General features: G+C 41.9%; 1 protein-coding gene across 1 annotated transcript; it reads right to left on the bottom strand.

The window, feature by feature from the left end:
* Positions 1-3,561: 3,561 nt before the first annotated feature.
* On the bottom strand, positions 3,562-22,629 carry LOC115458772 (IQ motif and SEC7 domain-containing protein 3-like; the record flags this gene model as incomplete). The annotated part of the gene is given in 4 exon segments (XM_030188589.1): positions 3,562-3,825; positions 3,892-4,656; positions 22,342-22,361; positions 22,364-22,629. Coding segments are annotated over 4 exon segments (1,315 nt in total), but the record flags the coding sequence as incomplete, so codon positions are not given.
* Positions 22,630-23,125: the final 496 nt, after the last annotated feature.

Here is a 23,125-nt window from a genome sequence, read left to right as displayed (position 1 = left end):
TTATTACTGTATAATGAGGTAGTCAATGCACTAAGAACTAAGAATCATCTTGACCCCTCCCATATGGAAGTCTTGTACAGTGCAAAGTATATAACAGCAGACATAGAGGAGCATTTTTGATATGACATCTAAATCTGATTTTGGACATTTTATTGAAAATGTCCAAAAGTCCAGTGGTGAACATAACCATTTTCAAACCAGAAAAATGTCCTACTTTTTGTTTTGAAAATCCCCATTTGATAGATGTGTTTGTGCTTGGTATGTCTATCTTTATTTTTTTTTTTTTCGAAAAAAAAAGTCCAAGTGAAAAATCCACAAAAACAAGCCTTTGGGATGTATTGAGGGGGGGGGGGGGGCAGTATTCTTAGTAAACTAGACAAACAGACATCACAGCAGAACAGTGGGGCACATAAAAGTCCCATATAGACATCTGTTACCCCCTTATATTGTACAGTGAGCTCTCCAAAACTCACCAAAAACCTATAGTATCCAACTGTACACCACTACAATAGCCCTTATGTCTAAAAGCGTCACCTATATGTGGTACAGTAGGTCTTTGGTGGGTTTTGGAGAGCTCACATTTTCCACTACAAGTATAACAGTAAGAATCGGATATGGGCTTGGGTTCCCTTCTCTACGTTGCACTGCACCAACCAATAGGCTACTCTAGGGACCTGCTTACTGCTTTAATAGGACTGGTCATAACATCTGAAGTTGTTATAAAGCTGGTATGTATGGTTTCTTTCAAATCTTTGGGGGTGGAATGGGGTCATTGATCACTGGTGGGAGTAGGAGGAGGGTCATGCCTTAATCCCTCCAGTGGTCATTTAGGGCTCCTTTTTGTGACTTAGTCATGATTTGAAAGAAGTCTACACCAAAGTGTTTAACTTTCATCCCCAGTCATTTTTGCTTTGTTCCATTAAGGCAGAAAAATGTCCACGTTTTGGAAGCACCCAAATCCTGCCCCCAACACACTCCCATATGATTTGGATGCACTGCATAGAAAACCATCTTTAAAAATGTGTTTCAAAAATAGTGATTAGGAGGTTTTGGCAAAAAAAAAAAAAAAAAGTCCATCTGCCTCTTTTGGACCTTTTCCTGTTTTTGAAAAAGAGGCCCATAGTCAACCACTTTTATAATCAAACTAGTATGGGTCACAGTGTCCTGAATAAAATAGTCAGGAACCACCAGCCTGTTTTTGACACAAACAATGGCAAAAGCTGTGAGGTAATGGAACACAGTGACACAGTGAGCGCAGTTTAGCTTCTCTAGTGGCAGATGATCAAAAGCCCTGCGCTGTTCAAAACAGCACTCTAAAAATAGTGCTGGAACAGCGCGGGGCTTTACCGGACCTATGAACAGAGATAACTGCAAGCAAATTTAAGCACGCAATTCTCTCTGATCATGGGGTAGAAGTGCGGGAGGATTGTGCCTGAGCGCAACCTCCTGCACTTGACAATTCTCCCGCATCTGTCAAAAGCCCAGACTTGTTAAACACAGGTGACCCCAACTACCCCAGCCTGAGCCAAGAGAAACAGGGACTGGAGGTCCAGCGGACATCCGGACCCCCAACCCCCCTGAAACAGGTTCGGGGGGGGACTGGAGATCCAGTGGGTCTCCAGCCCCTCCAACCCCCCTAAAGCATCCCTCCAATGTCCCTGGTGGCCCCAGTGGGCCATGGGTAAGTGAGGAATCCCAACCTGACCCAACCCCCCCCCCCCCAGTAACAGGGGGCTGGAGGTCTGGTGGACCTCCGGGCCCCCCGACACAGTTCAGGTTGGTCGCCAGCCCCCTACCCCCCAGCATCCCAACGATGTCCCTGGTGACCCAGTGGGCTGCGGGTAAATCCCTCCCCTACTTGGTGATCCAGCGGCCCTTCCGCACCACCTTATCTGCAGTTGGAGGAGGGAGGTGGCCTCCTTCCTCTTCCATCAGCGCCACCTGCAAAATGGCAGTGCCCAGCCCTGCCCAATGCATCCTGGGATGCACTAGGTGGGGGGTTGCACCTTATATCTCCCTTATATGGTGTGAAGCTCCGTCCAGCGCATCCCAGAATGCACTGGGTAGGGCTGGGTGCTGCCATTTTGTAGACGGCACCGATGGAAGAGGAGGGAGGCCACCTTCGTCTTCCAACTGCAGGTGGGGGGAGGTGGGGAAGGGCCACTAGACCACCAGGTGGGGGAGGATTTACCCTTGGTCCACTGGGTCACCAAGAAAATCAGTAGGATGCTGGGGGGGGTTAGGGGGGCTGGAGACCCACCGGATCTCCAGCCCCCCTGAACCTGTGTCGGGGGGTCAGGGGGCCCGGAGGTCTGCTGGACCTCCAGCCCCCTGTTGCTGGGGGAGGGGGGTTCGGGTCAGGTCGGGGTTCTTGCTGGGGCTGCTGCATTGGGGAGAATGGGGGCCAGCTAGCATGCAAATGCATACTGGACAGGGCTCACTATTCCTCCCCAATGGTCTGCAAACCCTAACGCCAGCTCTGAGCCAATCGTTGGTGCGCTGGTCGCTGATCATTGGGGATGAATAGGTTTAGCATGCATTTGCATGCTACTTGCACTAAGAGCCCTGTTTTGCATGCATTTGCATGCTAGTTGTGTTCAGAGCCCTCAAGCGCATTGTTTCACGCGTTCGGGTACTCTGATCATGGGGCGGTAGCAAACGCAGGCGCTAGTATGGCGTTATCAGCCTCTAGTGCCTGTGTTTGCTTCTGATCATCGGCCTGCTAGTGTTGTAAGAGACAAAGCAGTCACATAGCTGCCATAGTTTGGTGGAAGACAGGGCGGGATACTAAACTGATTTTCACCTATTCAAAAAATAGTGTTATCTTTGAGTGCTGTCTTCTACAAGACTAGAAACCAATAGTTATGATGGCTGCTTTTTAGTAAATGAAGGCCTGGTGATATGATAATTTTAAGTAATTTTCATCACAAAGTAGCCTAAGGAGCTATAGGAAATTCTTGTTAAGGGCCTCAAAGTAAATCATGTTAAAACAACTGTGAACCCCCAGATGTTCATCACTTGTAGTATGCAACGTAATTTTTGCTGGTTTTTACTTCCTCTGAATTATTTTCTAAAAATAACTTTGGTTTTAAGAAGGACTCTTTAATACTTCAAGAAAAGCCAGTGTTCATTCATATTACCTAAAATATTTATTTTTATTATAAAACGTACTTTTGGAAATTGTAACCCATTTTTTTCAAAGAGGAGTTCTAAGTAACCAAAACATTAAGCTAACTGCAGTGGATATTCACTACCTGTCCTTGAGGGCTGTCAATAGGTCAGGTTTTCAGGACATCCCTAATGAATATGCATGAAAGATTTGCATACTCAATTGCGTTTTCATTAGGATTGGGAGTGAAAAGCAAGGAACTAGAATGTCCCTGTTAAATGTATTCAATCAATATATGAAGTCAGGAATTTCAAAGCAATGGATTGAGTATTTATCTGTGTATGTTGGTTTGCACTAATATTTTGTTGTAGTTTAAATTGTTGAAATTCACCATGAGCACTGGTTTGTTTGGTAAATTATAAAAGTCAATAAATAAATAAAGTTTCAGTGACTTACATGTTGAAGAGATTCAGGCCAATGCGGTACAAGCGTTTCCTCATTGTGTCAGTGGACAGAGTTGGGGACTTGCAGTTAGCTGGGTTCTCACAGTGGTATCGTGGAAGGCTCAGAATCATAGCTTGTAGGGCTTCCTTGGATGACGCCTCAGATGGTGATTTGGCCGAGGTAGAGGTACTACTGCTACTCAGTTGCTCTGAGTTGTCTGCTGTTTCTGACTCCACACTTTTACCCAGGCCTGTTTCATGATTTGCATCAACCTGAATTTTCTGCACCACCATCTGTCCTTGTTCCATCAACCCACCTGCCAACCCATTGGTGTTCACATTCACCTCTGTGAAAGTGTGACTGTTTTGAATGATTCTAGCGTCAGATAGCCCTTCCAAATTATTTGAAAATTCTTTGTCCTTCTTCTCTCCATCCACTGAGCCTTCTTCAGGTTTTGTATCCTGAGAGAGCACTGCTTGGGCACTGCTTAAGCAGTTTGCCATGGATACCGAGGTAGATGATGAAACAGAGAAATTCTTATTGTCAATTTGAACAGTGACATCTCTGAAAGCCATCATGAGGGTACTACTGCTTTTGGGCAAGGTATCCTGCAGGCCCTCCTCTGTAACTTGATCTTTAAGTTCGGCTTTGATCAAGTCTGGATTCTGCTGCACTGAACTGGCACTAAAAGTCTCTGTGATCTGATATGAACTTCCATCCTGGAGGGAACACATGGTCTTCAGGCTCCATGTGCTGAGGGCGTCATCAATGGATTTGGCAAGAGACTGGACTTGCTCTGTAAAAGAGTCCTCCAGTTCAGTGAGTGCCCCACTGAATGTGGCTGGTAAAGATGGAGACCTTACCAAAGGAATGCCAACAAAGTTATAACCCTCCAACAGGGCTTTCTCAGTAGAAAAACTTTCAGAGTTGTGGACACGAATTTTCCGTAAAGATATTCGCCTGGGCATTCGGCTCTCAAGTAGAGAATTCCTTATCTTTTCAAAGTTTTTGCTGAGTTGATATTGGCGGAAAGCTGTTTGGATGGTGCAGGCTGCCCTACGAGAGACTAAATGGCCTCCATATTTGTGCTCTAGCATTTCAATCTGAAACACAGAAATAAGATTAATTGACGACTGAATATTTTCTAAATTCTTACACATGGATTAGGAAAATATTCAAACAAATGGGAAAGCTATTAACCCACCATCATCAAATCTCCTTCACAAAAAATATTCTGGCTAACAGCAATGTAAATCTTTACATGTTCGTTCCACATACTGTTGCTCCAATTGGGGTAAAATTTCAATAAGACACCTGATTAACAAACGTATGCACATACTTTTTAGTGCAGGTAAACCAATCTGATCTTCAAACACAAACTACCCACACAGTTTGTTTTCGAAGATCCAGAGTGGTTAAATGAATAAAAATTACAGGGTTGATATTCAAAGTGATTTAACCTGCCAGAAATGGTTCCTGACCGGTTACATCGCTTGTGTGGGGCTATCCACTAATATTCAGCTGCACTTACCCAGTTAATGCCGCTGAATATCAGCATTAACCGCCAAAACCAAATCCGGCTATTTTACGGGCAATGCAGAGGCAGAGTCAGGACTTACACGGTTAAGTGCCAATATTCAGCACTTACTTCATGAGGTGACTGCATATAGTAACATACATTGTGGTGGATGGTGTGTGGGACACACCAGGCGATGAGTGGGGGTGGGGGGGGGCGGAGTTGCAGAGCATTTGAGTGGTTTGCACGGTTGTGGGGCCAGTCGCTGGTATTGGCATTGGCGTGTTGGGGGGGATTTGATGTTTGTGCTGTTGTTTCGTGTTGTGTTGAGTTGAGGAGAGGGGGTAATATACCAGTGGTACTTTTAAATAATATAAAATCAACAGTTCATTATCAATTGGCAAACAGTGAACCCTAGGGGTCTCAATAGAGAAACTGAATGGCAGGCATTTAAATTTTCAGGGTTTCCATTGGAGGAGTGATCTGTTTAGCAATAGATGGGCATGCATTGGCATCTTCCCAGGGCACCAGAGAAAGGACAGACGAGTGCATCGCAGGTAGCCATTACTGCATTTTTGAGTTTTGATTTTTTTGAATTTTGTTTACATTTTTTTGATATTAGTTATATTTTTGGGATGATTTAAAGTGTAGATAGTATTTACACAGGACACAGTATAATAAGGCAAATTTCGATGTATATTGCCACATATAAGCTTGCAGTTTGGTGTTTTGTTCTCCCGAGGACACCTAGTCAGGCGAAACATGGAAGCCATGTTGAGAAAAGACAACAGAGAGTGAGAATGGAGTATAAGATCAAGATTACCAACAATGTGGAGGTCAAGTTTGAAGCATGTATATTTTGGGGGTTTATTGACACAGTGGATATATACATGAGAACAGGAGCCTTTTCTACATCAGCACTGATTAAAAGAGCAATCCATCTGAGGAACGTCATCTTTGCAGATAAGTGAAGTTCACATTTGTATGACTGTTACTCATCAAGATTTAATGATTTTAGGCAGGTGGGAAGGACTCAGTGTGATGATGGTGGAGGAGTACATTATGGAGGAGATGGATCCTGAACCATGTTTGGTATAATGCACTTAATCTGAGCACTATTATCATAATATTAATACAAGATTTAGGAGATTGGTAGTTAAAATGTAATTGTTATCTATTAAGTGTACCAGTCTTATAAGTTTAATTTATTAAAATATTTTTGATGCTCAGTGCTTATGAAGTGCCCATCAAACCATTTACCATGGTACCAGTTTCAAACACCATGGTACCATGGTAAATGGTTTGCTGGGCACTTCACAAGCACTGAGCACCAAAAATATTTTAATAAATTAAATGTATAAGACTGGTACACTTAATAGATAACAGTTGTATGAGAAAGATACCAGTAGAATTTTAGACCCCTAATTTCAATTAGAGTTAAAATTTAATGACAAGAAGTGCAGAGTGATGCACTTAGGGCGCAGAAACCTAAAAGAGAGATACCGGATAGGAGGGGAGAGATTAGTAAGATCAACTCAGGAGAAAGACCTTAGGGTGATGGAGTCCGAGGATTTGAAGGTGAAGAAACAATGTGACAAGGTGGTGGCAGTGGCCAGAAGGATGCTAGGTTGCATATAGAGAGGTGTATCCAGCAGAAGAAAGGAGGTGTTGATGTCCCTCTCCATGTCATTGGTGAAGCCCCACTTAGAGTATTGTGTTCAGTTTTGAAGGCCGCATCTTGCTAAAGATGTAAAAAGACTGGAAATGGTGCAAATAAAAGCTACAAAAATGGTATGGGATTTGCATTGCAAACCATACAAGAGAGACTTGCTGACCAGAACATGTATACCTTGGAGGAAAGGAGAAACGGGGTTAGCATGATACAGACATTAAAATATTTGAAAGGTATTAATCCGCACACAAATCTTTTCTGGAGACGGAAAGGCGGTAGATCTAGAGGATATGAATTGAGGTTGAAGGGGGACAGACTCAGGAGTAATGTTCAGGAAGTATTGTTTCATGGAGAGGGTGGTGGATATATGGAATGCCCTCCCACGGGAGGTAGTGGAGATGAAAATGGTAATGGAATTCAAACACGTGTGGGATAAACACAAAGGAATCTTGTTTAGAAGGAATGGATCCATGGAATTTTAGCGGAGATTGATTGGCAACACCGGTGCTTGGGAAGCAAAACCAGGCTAGGCAGACTTCTATGGTCTGAACCCTGATCGTGACTGAATAGATATGGATGGGCTGGAGTGTAAATTTTAAGGAGCTTCTACGTTAGCTTCAGAACCTTTAGTACAAGAACAGTGCTGGGCAGACTTCTACAGTCTGTGCCCTCAAAATTGCAAGGACAATTCAAACTCGGGTATATATAAAGTATTGCATACCATGTAAAATGGGTTTTATCTTGTTGGGCAGACTGGATGGATCACACAGGTCTTTATCTACCGTCATTTACTATGTTACTGCATAAAACACAGTCCTATCTTTTTTTGGTTCAACTTTTGCTGTTAAATACTGAATATTGCACTTAACCGCATACGTTTTAGCTGGCCACATACAACCAAATCTTCAATGTTTGTGCCCAGACATGGCACGGCATTGAATATTTGAGCATAAACCCCCGGATTCTGTATAGTGCACCTAGAGTTATGCAAGGTTATGATTGTAAATCTAGGCATATTCTATAACTATGTAGATTAATTGCTTTAACAAGCTGTTAAGCATTGCTAACAGCTCTCAACAAGCCTAGATTTATGTGCAGTATTTAGGCTATACTTAGGCATGATAGCCTACTGCGCATTAATTTTAGGCGCCATATATAGAATTGGAACCAAAGCAAGCAACAGACAAAAAAAACGCTGACCACCGCCAGCTGAATATTGACCCTTAACATTGATACATTTGTTAGAATATACATATACAAGCATAAAGAGCAATTCTATAACTTGGTGACTAATGTTAAATGCCAAGTGCACATGTATGTTATAACATAATAACACTTACATGTGTCAGCGTTGAAAATAATTGGCAGTTATGTGTGTAACCATTAGGCGCTATTTTACAATGTACACGCCAAAAGTCACTTACCCCTGGATTGTATATATGACACCCGTTTGGGTGTACTGTTGAGATGAGCATGCAAATTAATTGGTTAATGAGTTCTTAACCGTCATGGGTGCCAACAACCCATTATTGATGTTAATTGGTACTCATTAAAATTTGGGCACATATGTGGCTGCACACTATTCTATAAGGCAGGGTGCCTAATACCCATACCCTGGGATTCTATAAAGCGTGACTTACGTTGCATGCGCAGATCCGGTCATATTCCGGATTTGTGCATGCAACTTAATTAGGTAACATGCCAATCAGAGCTAATTGCCACTTAAACAATTATTGACACTGTCATTATTTAGAATTTACGCACACAACTGTCTAAGCTTATTCTGCAATATGATGCGTGTAAATTCTAAGCTGCATAGTTGAAAAGGGTGTGTGGCCATGGGTATGGAATGGGCAGGTAATGGGCATTTCTGAAATCTATGTGCATTGTTATAGAATGCACCCAGTTCACCCCTAATTTAGGCACTGGCATTCACGTCAAGTTTTACTTGGCATAACTGCCCACAACTAAATTTAGTCATATGGATGGGTGCATGGCATATTCTATAATCTGCGCTTATTCACCGTGGATTTTTCAGATGCCATATATAGAATCTAGCCTATATCGAGTATCCCAAAATAGGGCATGGTTATGGGAGGTCCAAGAAAACAACAGGGTAACAGATCTGCAAACTCCAAGATGGAAAACAACCAAAGCAGATACGTAGATGAAAAACAATATTTATTGAAAATAGGTGGAAATAAAATTAAAATTAGATGGAAATAAAATTTTCAATAAATATTGTTTTTCATCTACGTATCTGCTTTGGTTGTTTTCCACCATGGTTATGGGAGGGGCATGCATGTGTCAGGGGGTTCCAAAAGGTTATGCACATATTTATAGAATACTAGATAAATGTGCCTAACTTGGGTGCCAGCATTTACACCAGTTTTCAGCAGGTGTAAGTCTGACACCCAAAGTTAGGCATGGGAATCGGTGTTACATGCTGTTCTATAAAGGGTGAGTGCCCTTTATAGAATTGCGCTTAGCGCTGTTTTTGTTACCTAGTTTTGGGGTTCATTTATATGCTGCAGTAAAAGGGGCCCTGCACTAGCGGCCACGGCCATTTTTGCCGCACGCCAGGGCCCTTTTTTCTGCAGCTGGTGAAATGGCAGTGTGGTAAGTTCGCACTTGCCATGCGGCCATTTTGGGAAGGATCACTTACTACTACCCATTGAGGTAAGGACTCCTGTGCTAACCCAGCGGTAACTGAACAGCTTGTGATGCTGCTCGATTACTACCGGGTAACCCCCCTGTGGAAATATTTTTTTAAACATTTCCACTAGTGTTGGAAATAGCGCTCGCTGGGGGTGGAACTACTGTTGGCACCCACTTTGGGCCAGCAGTAGTTCCGGGTTGCCACACAGCAACCCTTTAATAAAAGGGTCCCTTTGAGCGCTACGTATAGAATTCCCTCCTTAGCGTGTAACTGCGAAAGGGTGTATATTTGAGCGGAGCATGGGTGGGCCATGGGCATGTTGCCAAGGAATGCACACAACTTATAGAATACTATCAGTTCTGCACATTGCATGGTGCAGTTGGGCACACCAACTTGCAACAGCCATTGTCCTGTCATAAGTGGGCATGCCTATATTGTGGCATGACAAATTACTTTGCATTCTATAACAGCTTAGATGTGCCCTGAAGCCCTTATAGAACTAACGCTAAGTGCGCTCTATTGTGGCATATACATCTTGGCACCAAGTTATATAATTGTCCTGATAGCTTTCCCCCCAACCAAGTTATACCTTTGGGAACATATCTTTACATATGGACAATAGTACATGAATTGTGAAAGACCATGCTAACTTTTAGCCAGCTGAACTGCCACATTCTTGGATCCAGCCATTCCATCCACATAACCCCATAATTTACCCTCAAAGGTCTTAAGCCTTTGAAACTGTAGTCTAAATATATATGCACCAATTAGGACTCCAGTGAAAACTTTACCAAGTAAAGCTTTTGCAAACTATCACTCCAGCAGTGTAAGCTCTTTCACATCTATAAATGTGCTAATTAGAAAAGGATTTGTATATCTTTGCTATGAAGTGTGACAAAGTGCATAAACCAAGGAAAATTAAAGTCTTTTTGAAATGTAAATGAAATAATCAGGTAGCAGTCAGAGTGGTAGGGACAACAACTCTCCTGCTAGTACATTTAATGACAAGTGAATTATTTTTAGAACATTTTGAATAGTTTTGGTAAACATAATGTTGAGCCTTTTGGGGTTTGTTTGTTTTTTTTTTCATTTTTCTAACTGACAAATTATCAAAGAATTATTAGTACTTTCAGAAAATGTGCACTGGACTTCACTGCTGACTAACTGGCAGAAATAGTTCATTATCTAATTTAGAAAATACTCCACGATAGCCTATCTCACAAAAACCTTGTCTGATTGAGATCTCTGGCAACTAATGACAAAGACAGCAAGTGAAATAATAAATGTTACAGAGGGAACAAAGGGTTCAGATTTGCCAATATTTTTGAGCTACAACACTCTGATTAAATACAGTAAAAAGGTCTTCAGTGCAACATGCTCGATGTTTCTATTTCTCATCATAAAACAAGACATGAGGTCATATTATATCATTAACTCAGTTTCATGACATTGGCAGTACTGTCTTTCTAGAGAGAGAACAAAGTCCTCCAAGAAACATCAGATATTGACCAATGTGAGAGGTCCATCAAAGCTGGAAATAAAAAAAAAATAGATATCTTGAATCTCATTCAGAAAGAGACTAGTGGTTGCTAATGGGACCATGAGGGAAACTTCCAAATTCTTTTTTTTTTTCCAAATGACATAAGCTAGGAGAGAGCTTTGCTCACTCACATCTATGGAAGTAATATTGAGTTCGTGGTAAACATATTGGAGGCAATTCTATGAAAGGGTGCCAATATTTTGGTGCTGTATTTGAATGGGCAGTGAACCTATTCTATAATATTTACATATGGGCTCCTGCCCACTTAAATCACCTGGGGCTGTTCAGTCTCTTTAGAGCCACTTAACCAGGCAGTGCTGCTGAATAATGGCTCTGATGCCCCCCAAAATTGTGGACAGGTCAGGGGTGGTACAGGGGGTGGCAATGGGAAGGTGTCCTAATTTTGGCCACTTAGCTACGCAGGCCCCAGCCCTGAATATTGGCTAGGACCCATATAACTATATAAAAGATATATATAAGCCCTGGTAGCCCCCTCCCAGCCCCCCCAAAAGCACCTCCTCCTTTCATTTCTCCTCTCCCACCCATACCTTTAAATACCCCCCCCCCCCTCGAAATGATCACCCAACCTACTCCTCCAAGCCTTCCAGTAGGGGCAATAGGAGCAGGAGCAAAGCCCACTGTATTCTGCTCCTTGCAGCTGCCTTAAGAAATTGACTGCCACGATCTCTCGCAGCAGCCTCACAGTACTTGTGTAGTACCCCGGGGCTGCCGTAAGAGATTGTGGCAGCCATTTTCTCAAAGCAGCCGCAAGGGGCAGGAGTGAGTGGGTTTCATTCCTGCCTCCATCGTCCCCACTGAACCACCAGGGAGCTAAGGTAAGCCCAGGTGGGTTTTACCAGGTTGAAGGGAGGGGGATTTAAAGGTGCGGACTGGGGAGAGGGGGAAAGGAAGGAGGGGGATTTTTTCAGGGGCCAGGAGGGACCTCCCAGGGCTTATATATCTGTCTTATGTGGGCCCTGGCGGCCAGGACAATCAAAATTAGCACCGGATATTCAGTGCCAGTGACTGCACATGGCTCGGCACTGAATATCCAGGACTAATTTAACTGGCAACAGTCAGTATTTAACTGCTGTCTGGCTGAATATTACCCACTATAAATTTAAGCATGTAAATGGCACTTAAAGTTAGGCAATCTCTTATAGAATGAAGAGAAATGTTCTCCTAGCATTAGTTATACAGATAAATACACAACAAAAATTCTTGATTATAGCCTAAATGATTCCTTACCATTCTCATTTTGCTACAACAAAGTGAAAAACAGCCAGAAATCTCATGTTATTACCTCATAGTTACTACATGAATAGTATATTCTTTCAGTCTGAGAAGAGAGAAAGGCCTGACTGGTTTCCTTATTTTAATTTTTTTAAAGGATAGGAATCACAAGTAATTTGTGTCTTTGAAACTGCTCATCTCAATGGAGCAATACTTCAGCAAATGCCAATTAGGGAGAGAAAGCTATTATAAGGAACAATTATTTTAATACTTTGCTATCTAGAAATGTCTGAATTAGCAACCCAAGCTTGCAGTTGAATAAGGAATTATTTGTAAGTGAAATGGAATAGGCTGGAATGTCTGTGACCTCCTCTTGTAGAAAAATACCATGCCTGGTATAAGTCCTATGCATTTTCTACTTTCATCCAGTAGGTACAACATTTCTGTGTTTTCCCTAGTAGATACAAGACAGATGGAAAAATCAATACATAGCTGACATCACATGAGACCTACAATAGCCATATTAGATGTTCTTCTGGGAACTGTGTGTTGGACAAACTCCTAAATCTTTCTTCTTGGCCTACCACATTTTCTCCTTCATTCCCCTTAGTTTTAGTGCTTCATGACCTTAACTAAGAAGTTTGACCAATAGCTTGTGCTGAATTTGAGGCTTAACCCACGAATAATACAGGAGAGAGAACTCTAGTAGTCACATTGGTTCTGGATAAAACTGTACTCTTTCCAGCTTGTGATTACCAAGGTTATAATTATCTCTAGATACAGTTTTACATGATTTTTTGACATTACATAGATCTGTAAGTTGATGGTTATATTATTCCAATAAAAGATATCACAAACTATAAAGAGTACAATTGAGAAACGAAGGGAAATACATGATGTAGGATAAGGCAGTAACGGTTTAACTTACATGATAGCAGCGGGATTGCTAAAGCCAAAGCTAACTTGTGCCTTCAGTAACCTTTCTGTGTAACGTGAAGGGCTCTGATGTTGCAGTAAATAATATTTCCAGTGGGCAAAGTCTTGGGATTAGATTCCAAATGAACTATAAAAGGCCCATCTGCACTGTAGCATAGCATTACATGGAAACTGCTGTGCACCTAAAGGTACCAATTTCATGCTGCACTATATTTTATTCAGTAGGTAACATTTTACTGCAAGAAGTACTGACTTGCCTGGTACAAATATCCTCCACATGTCACTACACTTACTTATAATCAAGGGCTTCTATGCTCATCGTCACAGTACAGACATACTGTACCAATAACCCTATGTTCGGTATTAACACAGGACCACTATTGGACTTATTTTCAAAGCACTTAGATTTACATAGGTTACTAAGGAAACTTTGTAAGTCTAAGTGCTTTGAAAGTGAGCCCCTACATCACTTTGGAGTTCAGCATCTTTCAAGAATTATGATTAAATATCTAACTAATGAATTTATAGTATACCATTTGCAGCAACAGAAAATCACATTTTAGTTTTTGGTGCTTCACAGACAAGAGTTCAACAGCTATTCAATATATGACTAGAAGGGCAATTCTATATAGGATGTCCAAATTTTGGCACAATTGGATAAAGTAATTTATGCATGTGAATGATGTCACAAATTGACATTTACAAGTGTATGTGCTAGGAAATATTCTACAAAATTGGTGCACTAGTTACATGGTGCATAACAGCAAATGTGCTGTACCAGGGAGTGGAAATCCAAACAATAAGGGTCAACCAGCCGAAACCCATTAAATCAATATTTTAAAATGGTTAAATGGGAGATGGTACAATGCTCAATCCTCTTAAAGAACCACAAATATCTTCACAGAAGGGAGAGTATCAGAGTACCATCAATGTACAAGCGAACCGGAACTAAGTTATGGAGCCTCTTACGGGACATCCCATTATAAGCCCTCAACCTTAGGTCATTTTTCCTCAATCATTTACTGTCCACAACTTGCAAACATCTAAACTCAAGTTTTATTATTATGTTCTAAATATTTCAAAAAAGGGTGCTAAAATACTCACCATAAGTTCAACACATAAGAGATCCCAAATATGCACTTAGCTCAAAAAGTTCTCTGGTGGCTGCTGTCACTCACTCATTACCCAATGCCCACCAAATCAGTCATAAAGACAAGAAAGCTATCCTGGTGTTTTGGCACAACATGTGCCTGCTTCTAGACAATCTTCAATCAAACACAAATTTGATCACCACTACTCGTATCACAGGTCAAACTAAAGATTTGCATATTCCGAGTGACAGCGGTCGCCAGAGAATGTTTTGAGCTTAATGCCTTTTTTGGATCGCTTATGTGTTGAACTTATAGGTTGAATTTATGGTGGGTAGTTTAGCACCCTTTTTTGACATATTTAGAACATAATAATAAAACTTGAGTTTAGATGTTTGCGAGTTGTGGAGAGTAAATGATTGAGGAAAAATATGACCTAAGGTTGGAGGGCTTGGAATGGGATGTCCCATAAGATGCTCCATAACCTAGTTTTGGTCCACTTGCACATTGATAATACTCTGATACTCTCCCTTCTCTGCAGACATTTGTGGTTCTTTAAGAGGACTCGGAATTGTACCAGTGGAAGGAGCATCTCATGGGTGTTCTGCCTAGCAACACACACACCTTATAGAAAAGTATCAGATGTGCATATTTCACAGACTGCCACACCTAAGTTTCAGCACACCAAAGCAGCTTTGCACTACTATTCTATAATGGATTAGACATGCCTTAACTCCATTAGTCATTAATAAGAAAATCTTTTTATATGCTGACAAAGCTGAGGGTGATTCGTAATTATTTCAAACCGGCAGATTGCTAGCTCAAGCGTTGATATTATCTAGACTTGAATACTACAGTATTGTGTATATCAGTTGTTCAAAACCTGTGGTTAAACATTTACAACGTATTCAGAATACGGCTGAACAGCTGATATATTTTGCTGGTAGGTTTGACTCTGCCTGTTTGTTACTTATTAAATTGCATTGGCTCCCTGTGAATGCTAGGACTGTTTAAGCTTTACACTATGATTTTTAAGATTATGTATGGTGATATCCTATCTCATTTAAATGAATGGGTCATATTTTTACATAAAGGTCCTATAGGTAGAACCCATAATCAAATGCTGCTATGTTTTCCTTCAGCCAGGCAGATTACAAGGAGACAAATATTTGACTCTTCTCTCTATTACCAAGCTGCTTCAATCTGGAACTTGCTACCTTTGCAGATTCGTGCACTGAAAAGCTACCTGATCATCTGAAAGGCTCTTAAAACGTTATCTATTTAATTAACATGTATGATTTCAATATTAGAAAATAAGAATGATCGGACTGTAGTTCCTGGATTGCTTTCCAGGTATCTTAAATTTTGTAATCCGCATTGAACCAATTATGGTAATAAAAGATCGATATAACATAACATTACATTCAGGGGCTTATCTGCGTGGGGCCACCGGGGCCTGGGCCCCCCTAGATTTGGCCCTGGACCCCCCTACTGCCAACGCCTTCGACCCCCCTCCTGCTGCTGGTACCTTTGCTGGCGCCGCCAGCCGAACAAGTCCTGTTCTCTGACGCGGATCTGAAAGGACAGGCTTCGCTCCTGTGAGTCTGATGTCCTGCACGTACAACCTGCAGGACATCAGACTCACAGAAACAGAAGCCCGCCCTTGCAGATCAGAAACCGGCCGCGCGCTTCTGTTTCTGTGACGATGTGACGTCCACACGGTCCTTCCCGCCGAAGTCTGGCCTGATCTAGTCCGGTTCAGGTCAGCGGCCGTCCAACTCCACAATTCTTCCCGCTGCCGCCCTGTTGCTCACCGCCTCGTCGTGCCTCACTGCTGCCCTGGCTGGCTGCTCATCGTGACCTGCCTCGTGCCTCACAACTTCGGGTTCGCGAACTTTGCGCAAACTAGTTACCACTCACCAGAGGAGGAGGACTGCAGCACTGAAGAGCCCACCACCGACCAGAGCCACCATCCGCTGCCTAGCCTGCCTATCACTGCAGCAGCAGCACCAGTAGTCCTCCAGGCTCCACACTGCCCTGCCTGCTGTCCATTCCAGAGTCCAGACTGAGAATCCAGACTCTCCAGGTAAAAAACAAAAAAACCCAAAACAAAACAAAAAACTTTGGGGACACTGGTGAAGTGATGGTGGGTTGGGCTGGTGTTGTGTGGGTTGGAACTGTGGGAACTGCATAGTTAACTCGATGATGGGTGATGTCAGGTCTAGATACGCCCCTGATTACATTACTGAACTGGCGCTAGACATTCCCCTTAGATCCTGACTTTCAGAGTTCATGTTTATATCTGAAAATTCTGAAAGGGATAACTGGAAATAAAACAAGAGGGAGATTATGTAACGTTCCATTGCCATGCACTAGAATGTGAGTATTTTTAGGAGAGGAACAATGGAAAATTCTAAATTGTTTAGCCAAGGAGGAAAGTTTCCTCCTAAACGGAAATGATGGCAAATCTGAATGCAGTTTCAGTAACTTTCTCCAGTACTCACAGGTTTTAACACATAATTAAAAAGAATACAGGGCACACAAGACACACACAAAGACGGATGGTACTAGCACAAGTTACAAACAAGATGGGAACAAAACGTAATCTCATACCATTGGAATCAGTTTCCATCCACTCTCATTCACCAGAACAGGATCAAGCAATGAACTTGCCACTGATGACATTAGTTTGGTGGTCTTAGCTCAGCCTCTGGGACTAAATGCTAAAACAAAAATAGATTCTGAAAGGAAGTTGCTTTAAAACGAAATCCTTCAACCGTCTCAGCAGGTGGTCAATAGGGCCAGAGCTGGGTGGTCACACTTGTGGGGCACTGCAGAAAAATACAGACATAACTGAGAACAGAACTGTCTTCTCCTCTTAATCCAGGAGAACATTATTTGTGAAGGATAGTGCTGAGCTACACTGCAAAAGCAGTGAAGGAAATCCAGGAATGAATGAACCTGCAGATGGATTGACATTTCTGTACAGTGATGGATTCAAAAAACAACTGAGCAGCAGGAGCGTAGCCAGTAACAGATTTTGGGTGGGCCTAGGCAAGAAGTGGGTAGGCACCAAGTGTTCTCCCCCGTCCCAACCACCACCAAAAAAAATAACTCAGCTGGCGGGGAAATGCTTCTTTCCACCTTGGCAGTCTGCAGCAGGCATGTACTGAAAACAGAGCATGCGCGGGTGCCAGTATCGTGGAGAGTAGCGTTTTAATTACCATCAGGGGGAAGTCTTCAGCTGGCCAAGCCTGAAATCCCCACCAGCTACCGCTAAACGTGTGCCACTGTTGGGCGGGCCTAAGCCCTAAATGGGTGGGCCCCAGCCCACCCAGGCCCACCTGTGGCTATGCCACTGCCAGGCAGCCGATCCATAAAATCCAACATTGAAACAAACAAAGCAGATCAGTAGATGGTACAAACAAATCTTTATTGAAGAAATACAAATCAATTCGATGTCTGACACAGGCTGTGTTTCGCCCACAAAGGGGCTGCGTCAGGAGCTATGTGGTGTATGTAAAAATCTTTACCACCAAAAAAAATCAATACTCTTTTGGAAAAGGCACCATAGCAGCTAAAAAAAAAAAAACAACATAGTGACTACACATCTATCAATACACTCTTCAGGAGATAGCAGCGTGCTCACAAACACACAGCAGTGTCGCTGTGTGATTGTGAACACATAGCCTCTGACGCAGCCCCCTTTGTGGGCAAAACATAGCCTGTGTCAGGCATAGTACTGATTTGTATTTCTTCAGAAAAAATTTGTTTGTATCTTCTACTGATTTGCTTTGTTTGTTTCCACCATAGTGATGGATCCAGACACATGAAGGGCAAGCCTAGTACTAGGCGCACATGGGAATACTGTGGGATATAAATGTCATAAATAAATAAAATAAATAAATAAATAAATATATGGGCAGAGCATGAGCAGGACATGGGTGGAGCTTTAAATTATGCACAGAATAGATAGAATACTTTAAGTTACATGCGCCCTTGACACATTTGGGCATCCACAAGTTACATCAGGTCTATGGCTGGTGTAACTGCAGATATCTAAATGAAAGGTATGTTGATGCCAGGTTATGCTAGTATTCTATAATGGAATCTGGACACCCAGATGAGATGCCATTGTGGAATAGTCTCACCATGTGAAATCAGGGCATGTAAAAAGAGGCACCCACTTATAGAATTGCCCCATTGGAGGGTAAGGGAGTGAGACAAAACCAAAATCAAATGAACATGGAGGCACGCTCTTTCACTTCCACCCTAAGACAGTAAAAGGTTATCATGACCCATCAGAGCCAGTTTCAAAGAGAACAAAATGGACTAAGTACACTGCAACAGCAAATTAGTGTTGGAGATTCTTGACATTAACTTGCTATTATTCCTTCCAGACACAAAATAACACATAAAGCCAGAAATAAACACACATACTGTACTGTGCCAGAGATCTCAATCTGTTTACTTGTTTGATGTGTTGGCCAGTTACTAGCATCCATTTTGGACAAGAGCACCAGAAATGTGCCTGATAAGTGACCAGTTGAGTTATTAAGAGAAACGCCAACTGTTGCTAGTGATCCCCCTCATATGTTGGTAGAGTAGACCAGAACTTTCCATTCATACTAACTAGCTCAAATTGATAGCCCACTCTGCTGTTTAAAATGTGCAAAGACCATTCATAGACTTGGCTCTTCAAGCCTAGACATAAGCAGCACAACAAAAGCATAAAGCACCATTTCCTTTTTGTTTTGCCTGAAAGATAAAATCTCTCTTGGTAGGCTGAAACATTATTGGATAATTCAATGGCTTTGTTAGGAATGATCAGTAATTTATATTGCCACTGGATGGCATGATATTTGGGGTTGCCCAGTATACAAACAGTAGACTTTCAGCACAGATAACTGAGGATAGCACAGACACATATAAAATGTGTGTTGTGGCAGCAGTAAAATCTGAGTCTAGCTTATTGTATTGGATAGACGTAATTAAAATGATTTCATTTGCAATCTCTACATGAAGATGGGGTATTTTCCCAGAGAGAATGCGAGCCCATTTATAACAAGGATGATTCGTGCAATTAAGGGGGCAAAGATCCCTCTGCTCCTACTGTAACTACATTGCTACAATGTTCACCAGTAATGAGTCCTCAGGGCCAGCTCTTAACAAAAGCTGTTTTTGAATTCTCCTGGTTCACATTCTTTACTGTTTGTGGGCAAACACTGTGCTGGAGCTCTAGACAATGGCCAGAAATGCATTCCATTAATTTGATGGGAAGGATGAAGGGGAAGGTTTTAACCACTGACCAATTTGGAGCCATGAATGAATGTAATACAAGCTCTTTCCTTAGTCACTAAAGGGGTCCTTTTACTAAGCTGCGTTAAAATGTGGCCTGCGGTAATATAGGTGCGTGTATTGGGCATGCGCCGAGCCAGTTTTTACCGTGACTACAAAAAATGAGGGTTTTTTTTAATGGAACAGGTAAAAGGCCTGCGGTAAAAATGAAACCAGCATGCACCCAAAACCGGCCTAAGTCCATAACACCACCCACTAGAAAGGCTCACGTGCTACACGTTGTGGTGACTGGTTGGCGCACGCCAAGTGCCAATTACCAGCAGAACTGGTGTGCATAGGAGGAAATAAATAAATAATTCATCCAGGGTGCGCGCCAAATCTGAAATTACCATCAGGAGGGTGCTCTGGCCTGGCAGTACTCTCATTTTGGTGCACACTGCATGCGTGTAGAGTCTACCGCAGCTTAGTAAAAGAAGAAAATTATCAACGTAGGCTACTGTTAACTAGTGTTAACCTGTCTTATTAGCAACTAGGTTTAAATTCATAAGATGGGATTTGTGCTAATATAGCATGAGTTAAAGGGGGACATTATCATTAAGCTGTGTTATTTTACTGTTACCCCTAGTTATTAATTAGGTCTCAGTGCATAAAATGGGACCTGTGCTAAAATAGCATGAGTTAGTGGTAAAATAACACACCTTAAAAGTAGCCCACTTTGATAACTACACCCTAGGGTGGATTGTCGTTTGCAACAACATAGATGTCAACAACATATCCTGTGCCACTGCATCTGATACCAATCAAAAACAAGCAGAATAAAAATACACAATTTCATGCTTTGTCATCTGCTTATAACAGTGCACACTATCCCCCAGATTCTATACATGGCACTCAAAACTGGGCATCAATGTAAGATGTGCACCCAACTAAGGGGATCTTTTACAAAGGCATGCTAGCAGTTTTTAGCACACACTAATGATCAGCTTGCACTAAATGCTAGAGATGCCCATAGGACTAGTGTTTAGCGCAAGCTTATTTTTAGCAGTGCACTAATAAAAAGCTAGCATGCCTTTGTAAAAGGGGCCTTAGTGCCATAATTGAGTGCTAATTGGCACTAATTTGAATTTGGTACACGGATCTTGCTACATGCATTCTATAACAATGTTGCCCAAATCCCATAGCGTGCAACCCAAAAGGGAGGTGGCCAGGGAAGGTGCACGGGTGGGTCAGGGCATTCTGAAAATTTGTATGCAGTTTTATTGAATACTGGGGATGGGTGCCCAAATTGGGTGCTAGAAATCACACCTAGTTTAAGCAGATGTGAGTCCTGGCACCCAAATTTGGGCGCCGAAATTGGCACGCAATGCTAATTCTATACTGGGCCTTCTTCTTTGAGTGCCTATTAAAGAATAGCCCTGAGCACCGATTCTTTTCAGTGCCAATTTTTGAGCATCATTTACTGAATCTAGCCCTCTGTGAAAACAATGAGCACTATTTTCTGATGGTGGAATCACCATGAATGATGAACCATTGTGTATACACAAACTAGTGCATATGTGCAAACTTGGGAAAAGAGTGCATCACCTTTCCACATAAGCCCAGATTCTATAAAGGTCACCCACATTTGCATGTCAAAATTTGAGCATGATCCTGAGATGCGTGAGCAACTTAACTGGACAATGAGCTAATTAACAGCAGTAATTGGGTACTATCAATTATTGATGTTAATTTGCACCAATTTGGACTTGCATGCACATCTGGCTGTGCACTATTCTATAATGCGTGCAACTCAAAAGGCAGTATTGCCATGGGAGGGGTATGGGTGGGTCAGGGACATTTTGAAAATTTGCACGCAGTGTTATAGAATACTAGAGATGTGCACCCAAATTGGGAGCCAAGAATTGCACCTGGTTTCAGCAGGTGTAAGCCCTGGTACCCAAATTTGGGCACAGGAATCGGCATTACGTGCTATTCTATAAAGGGCGCACAGCCTGGAAAAACATTTATATAGAATAGCACAGAGTGTTGATTTTTTTTTCTGGTGCCAATTTTTGAGCACCATGTACTGAATCTAGCCCACAATGTGCACTATTTCCAAAGAGTGCACAATATAGTCAGAAACTGACGAAACAACAAAATGGCCAGAAAACCCCATATAAAGCAAAAATTCCTGTAAATGACAAAGGAAACTACACCAAGCAAAAAAGTTTTGGCTGCCCATGCATAGAATATAGAACATGGAACTCAAACAGATCTGATTGCACTTCAAAATCAGGTCAGAGCTTTGGAGAATAGATAACGGAACACAATTTTCTTAACTATGATATATTGTAAGGCAAAAGTGAATGCAGTTCTGCTGCACTGGAGAAATCTGGTCTGCAGGGATCAGGGCAAGAGAACTTGTCTTCAATGAACTGAATGTATCTATTTTTAAAGTTTAAATTCAGGTGGCATACAAAGGTGCACCATAAAAATGAAATGTAATTACCATCCTGATTCTTTTTGTCACCCATTATATAGCCCATCATATGAGATACTTGTGCTTTTCTTACTCTAATTACATTATAAGGACATCACCCTGTGACAACCACTTCAAAGATTGTCACCTGACTCTACACCATATGAAATAGATGAATCCAGTTCTGGTTTTACATTATGGCATGCTTAGACTTGTAACTCAGATTGCCCATTGAGTTTCCCAAGCAAGTCAAAACTACAAGTCCATGGATGCAATTGGATAAAGCCAGAACTGGCTTAACCTATTTCTTATGACGTGGAGCCAGGTGGTAACCCTACCCACTACCCAATATGACCTCTACCAAGTCCTGAGGATGCTGCAGGTGTACCTGTTTGTTCTTTAAGTCAGAGAAATCTCATAATCGGAGGCAGCTGCATGGGAGCACGTGGTAGTCCCTTTGCTGCGCTGCACTCTCACCGGGGATGCCGTGTGGTGAAGGCTGGCCTTCTGCACCAATGCGGAGCACCCCGTTGCATGCTCTTCCTGAAGTTCCTCATGCTTGCCTTTAAACGTCGAGGAGTTAAACTTGCATTCCTGGACCTTCTGCATCTCAGCTTCCTTCGGATCCTCTGTTTCACTTTCGGGTTTCTTGCTGGCAGAACCACAGGACTCGTCACTGTGAATAAAATGCAATGTTTCTCTTTGTTTTATTTGTCTTTTCTTTATTACTGTTTACGCATTACTTGATCTACTGGATTGCAAACTCAAAGCAACCCCATAAGCCTGAGTGGCTCGTCTGGAACACAAGAAAAATCAAACACAGGTGATGAAATCTAAAGGAAAACGTACTGGTAATGCTAATAAAGAGAGCACAAGGCAAAGACGGACAGCAGAAAATCCTTAAAATGTCCTATCAATAATAAAAGTATTTTGTACAAATAAAGCAGTCCACTTGTCCTTAATGCATCTATTCTATGATTTTTAGGTTCTATATGTTCCATTCCCTGGATCAGTTCTCATGATTACAGATTTAAAAAAAAAAAAAGAAGAAGCTAAGAGTGTGTTTCATCTAGACCTGAAATCACCAACAATAGTGCAGTGTAGTAGTAGTCTAATTCAAATTTCATTTTAATTTCATCTCACTTCATTTATAACATTTTATATGCCATTAT

Source organism: Microcaecilia unicolor, unplaced genomic scaffold (genome assembly GCF_901765095.1).
Source record: "Microcaecilia unicolor unplaced genomic scaffold, aMicUni1.1, whole genome shotgun sequence".
NCBI classification, from domain to species: Eukaryota; Metazoa; Chordata; class Amphibia; order Gymnophiona; family Siphonopidae; genus Microcaecilia; species Microcaecilia unicolor.
Note: the sequence above shows the minus strand (reverse complement) of the source record. Positions and strands in the feature narration are given on the sequence as shown.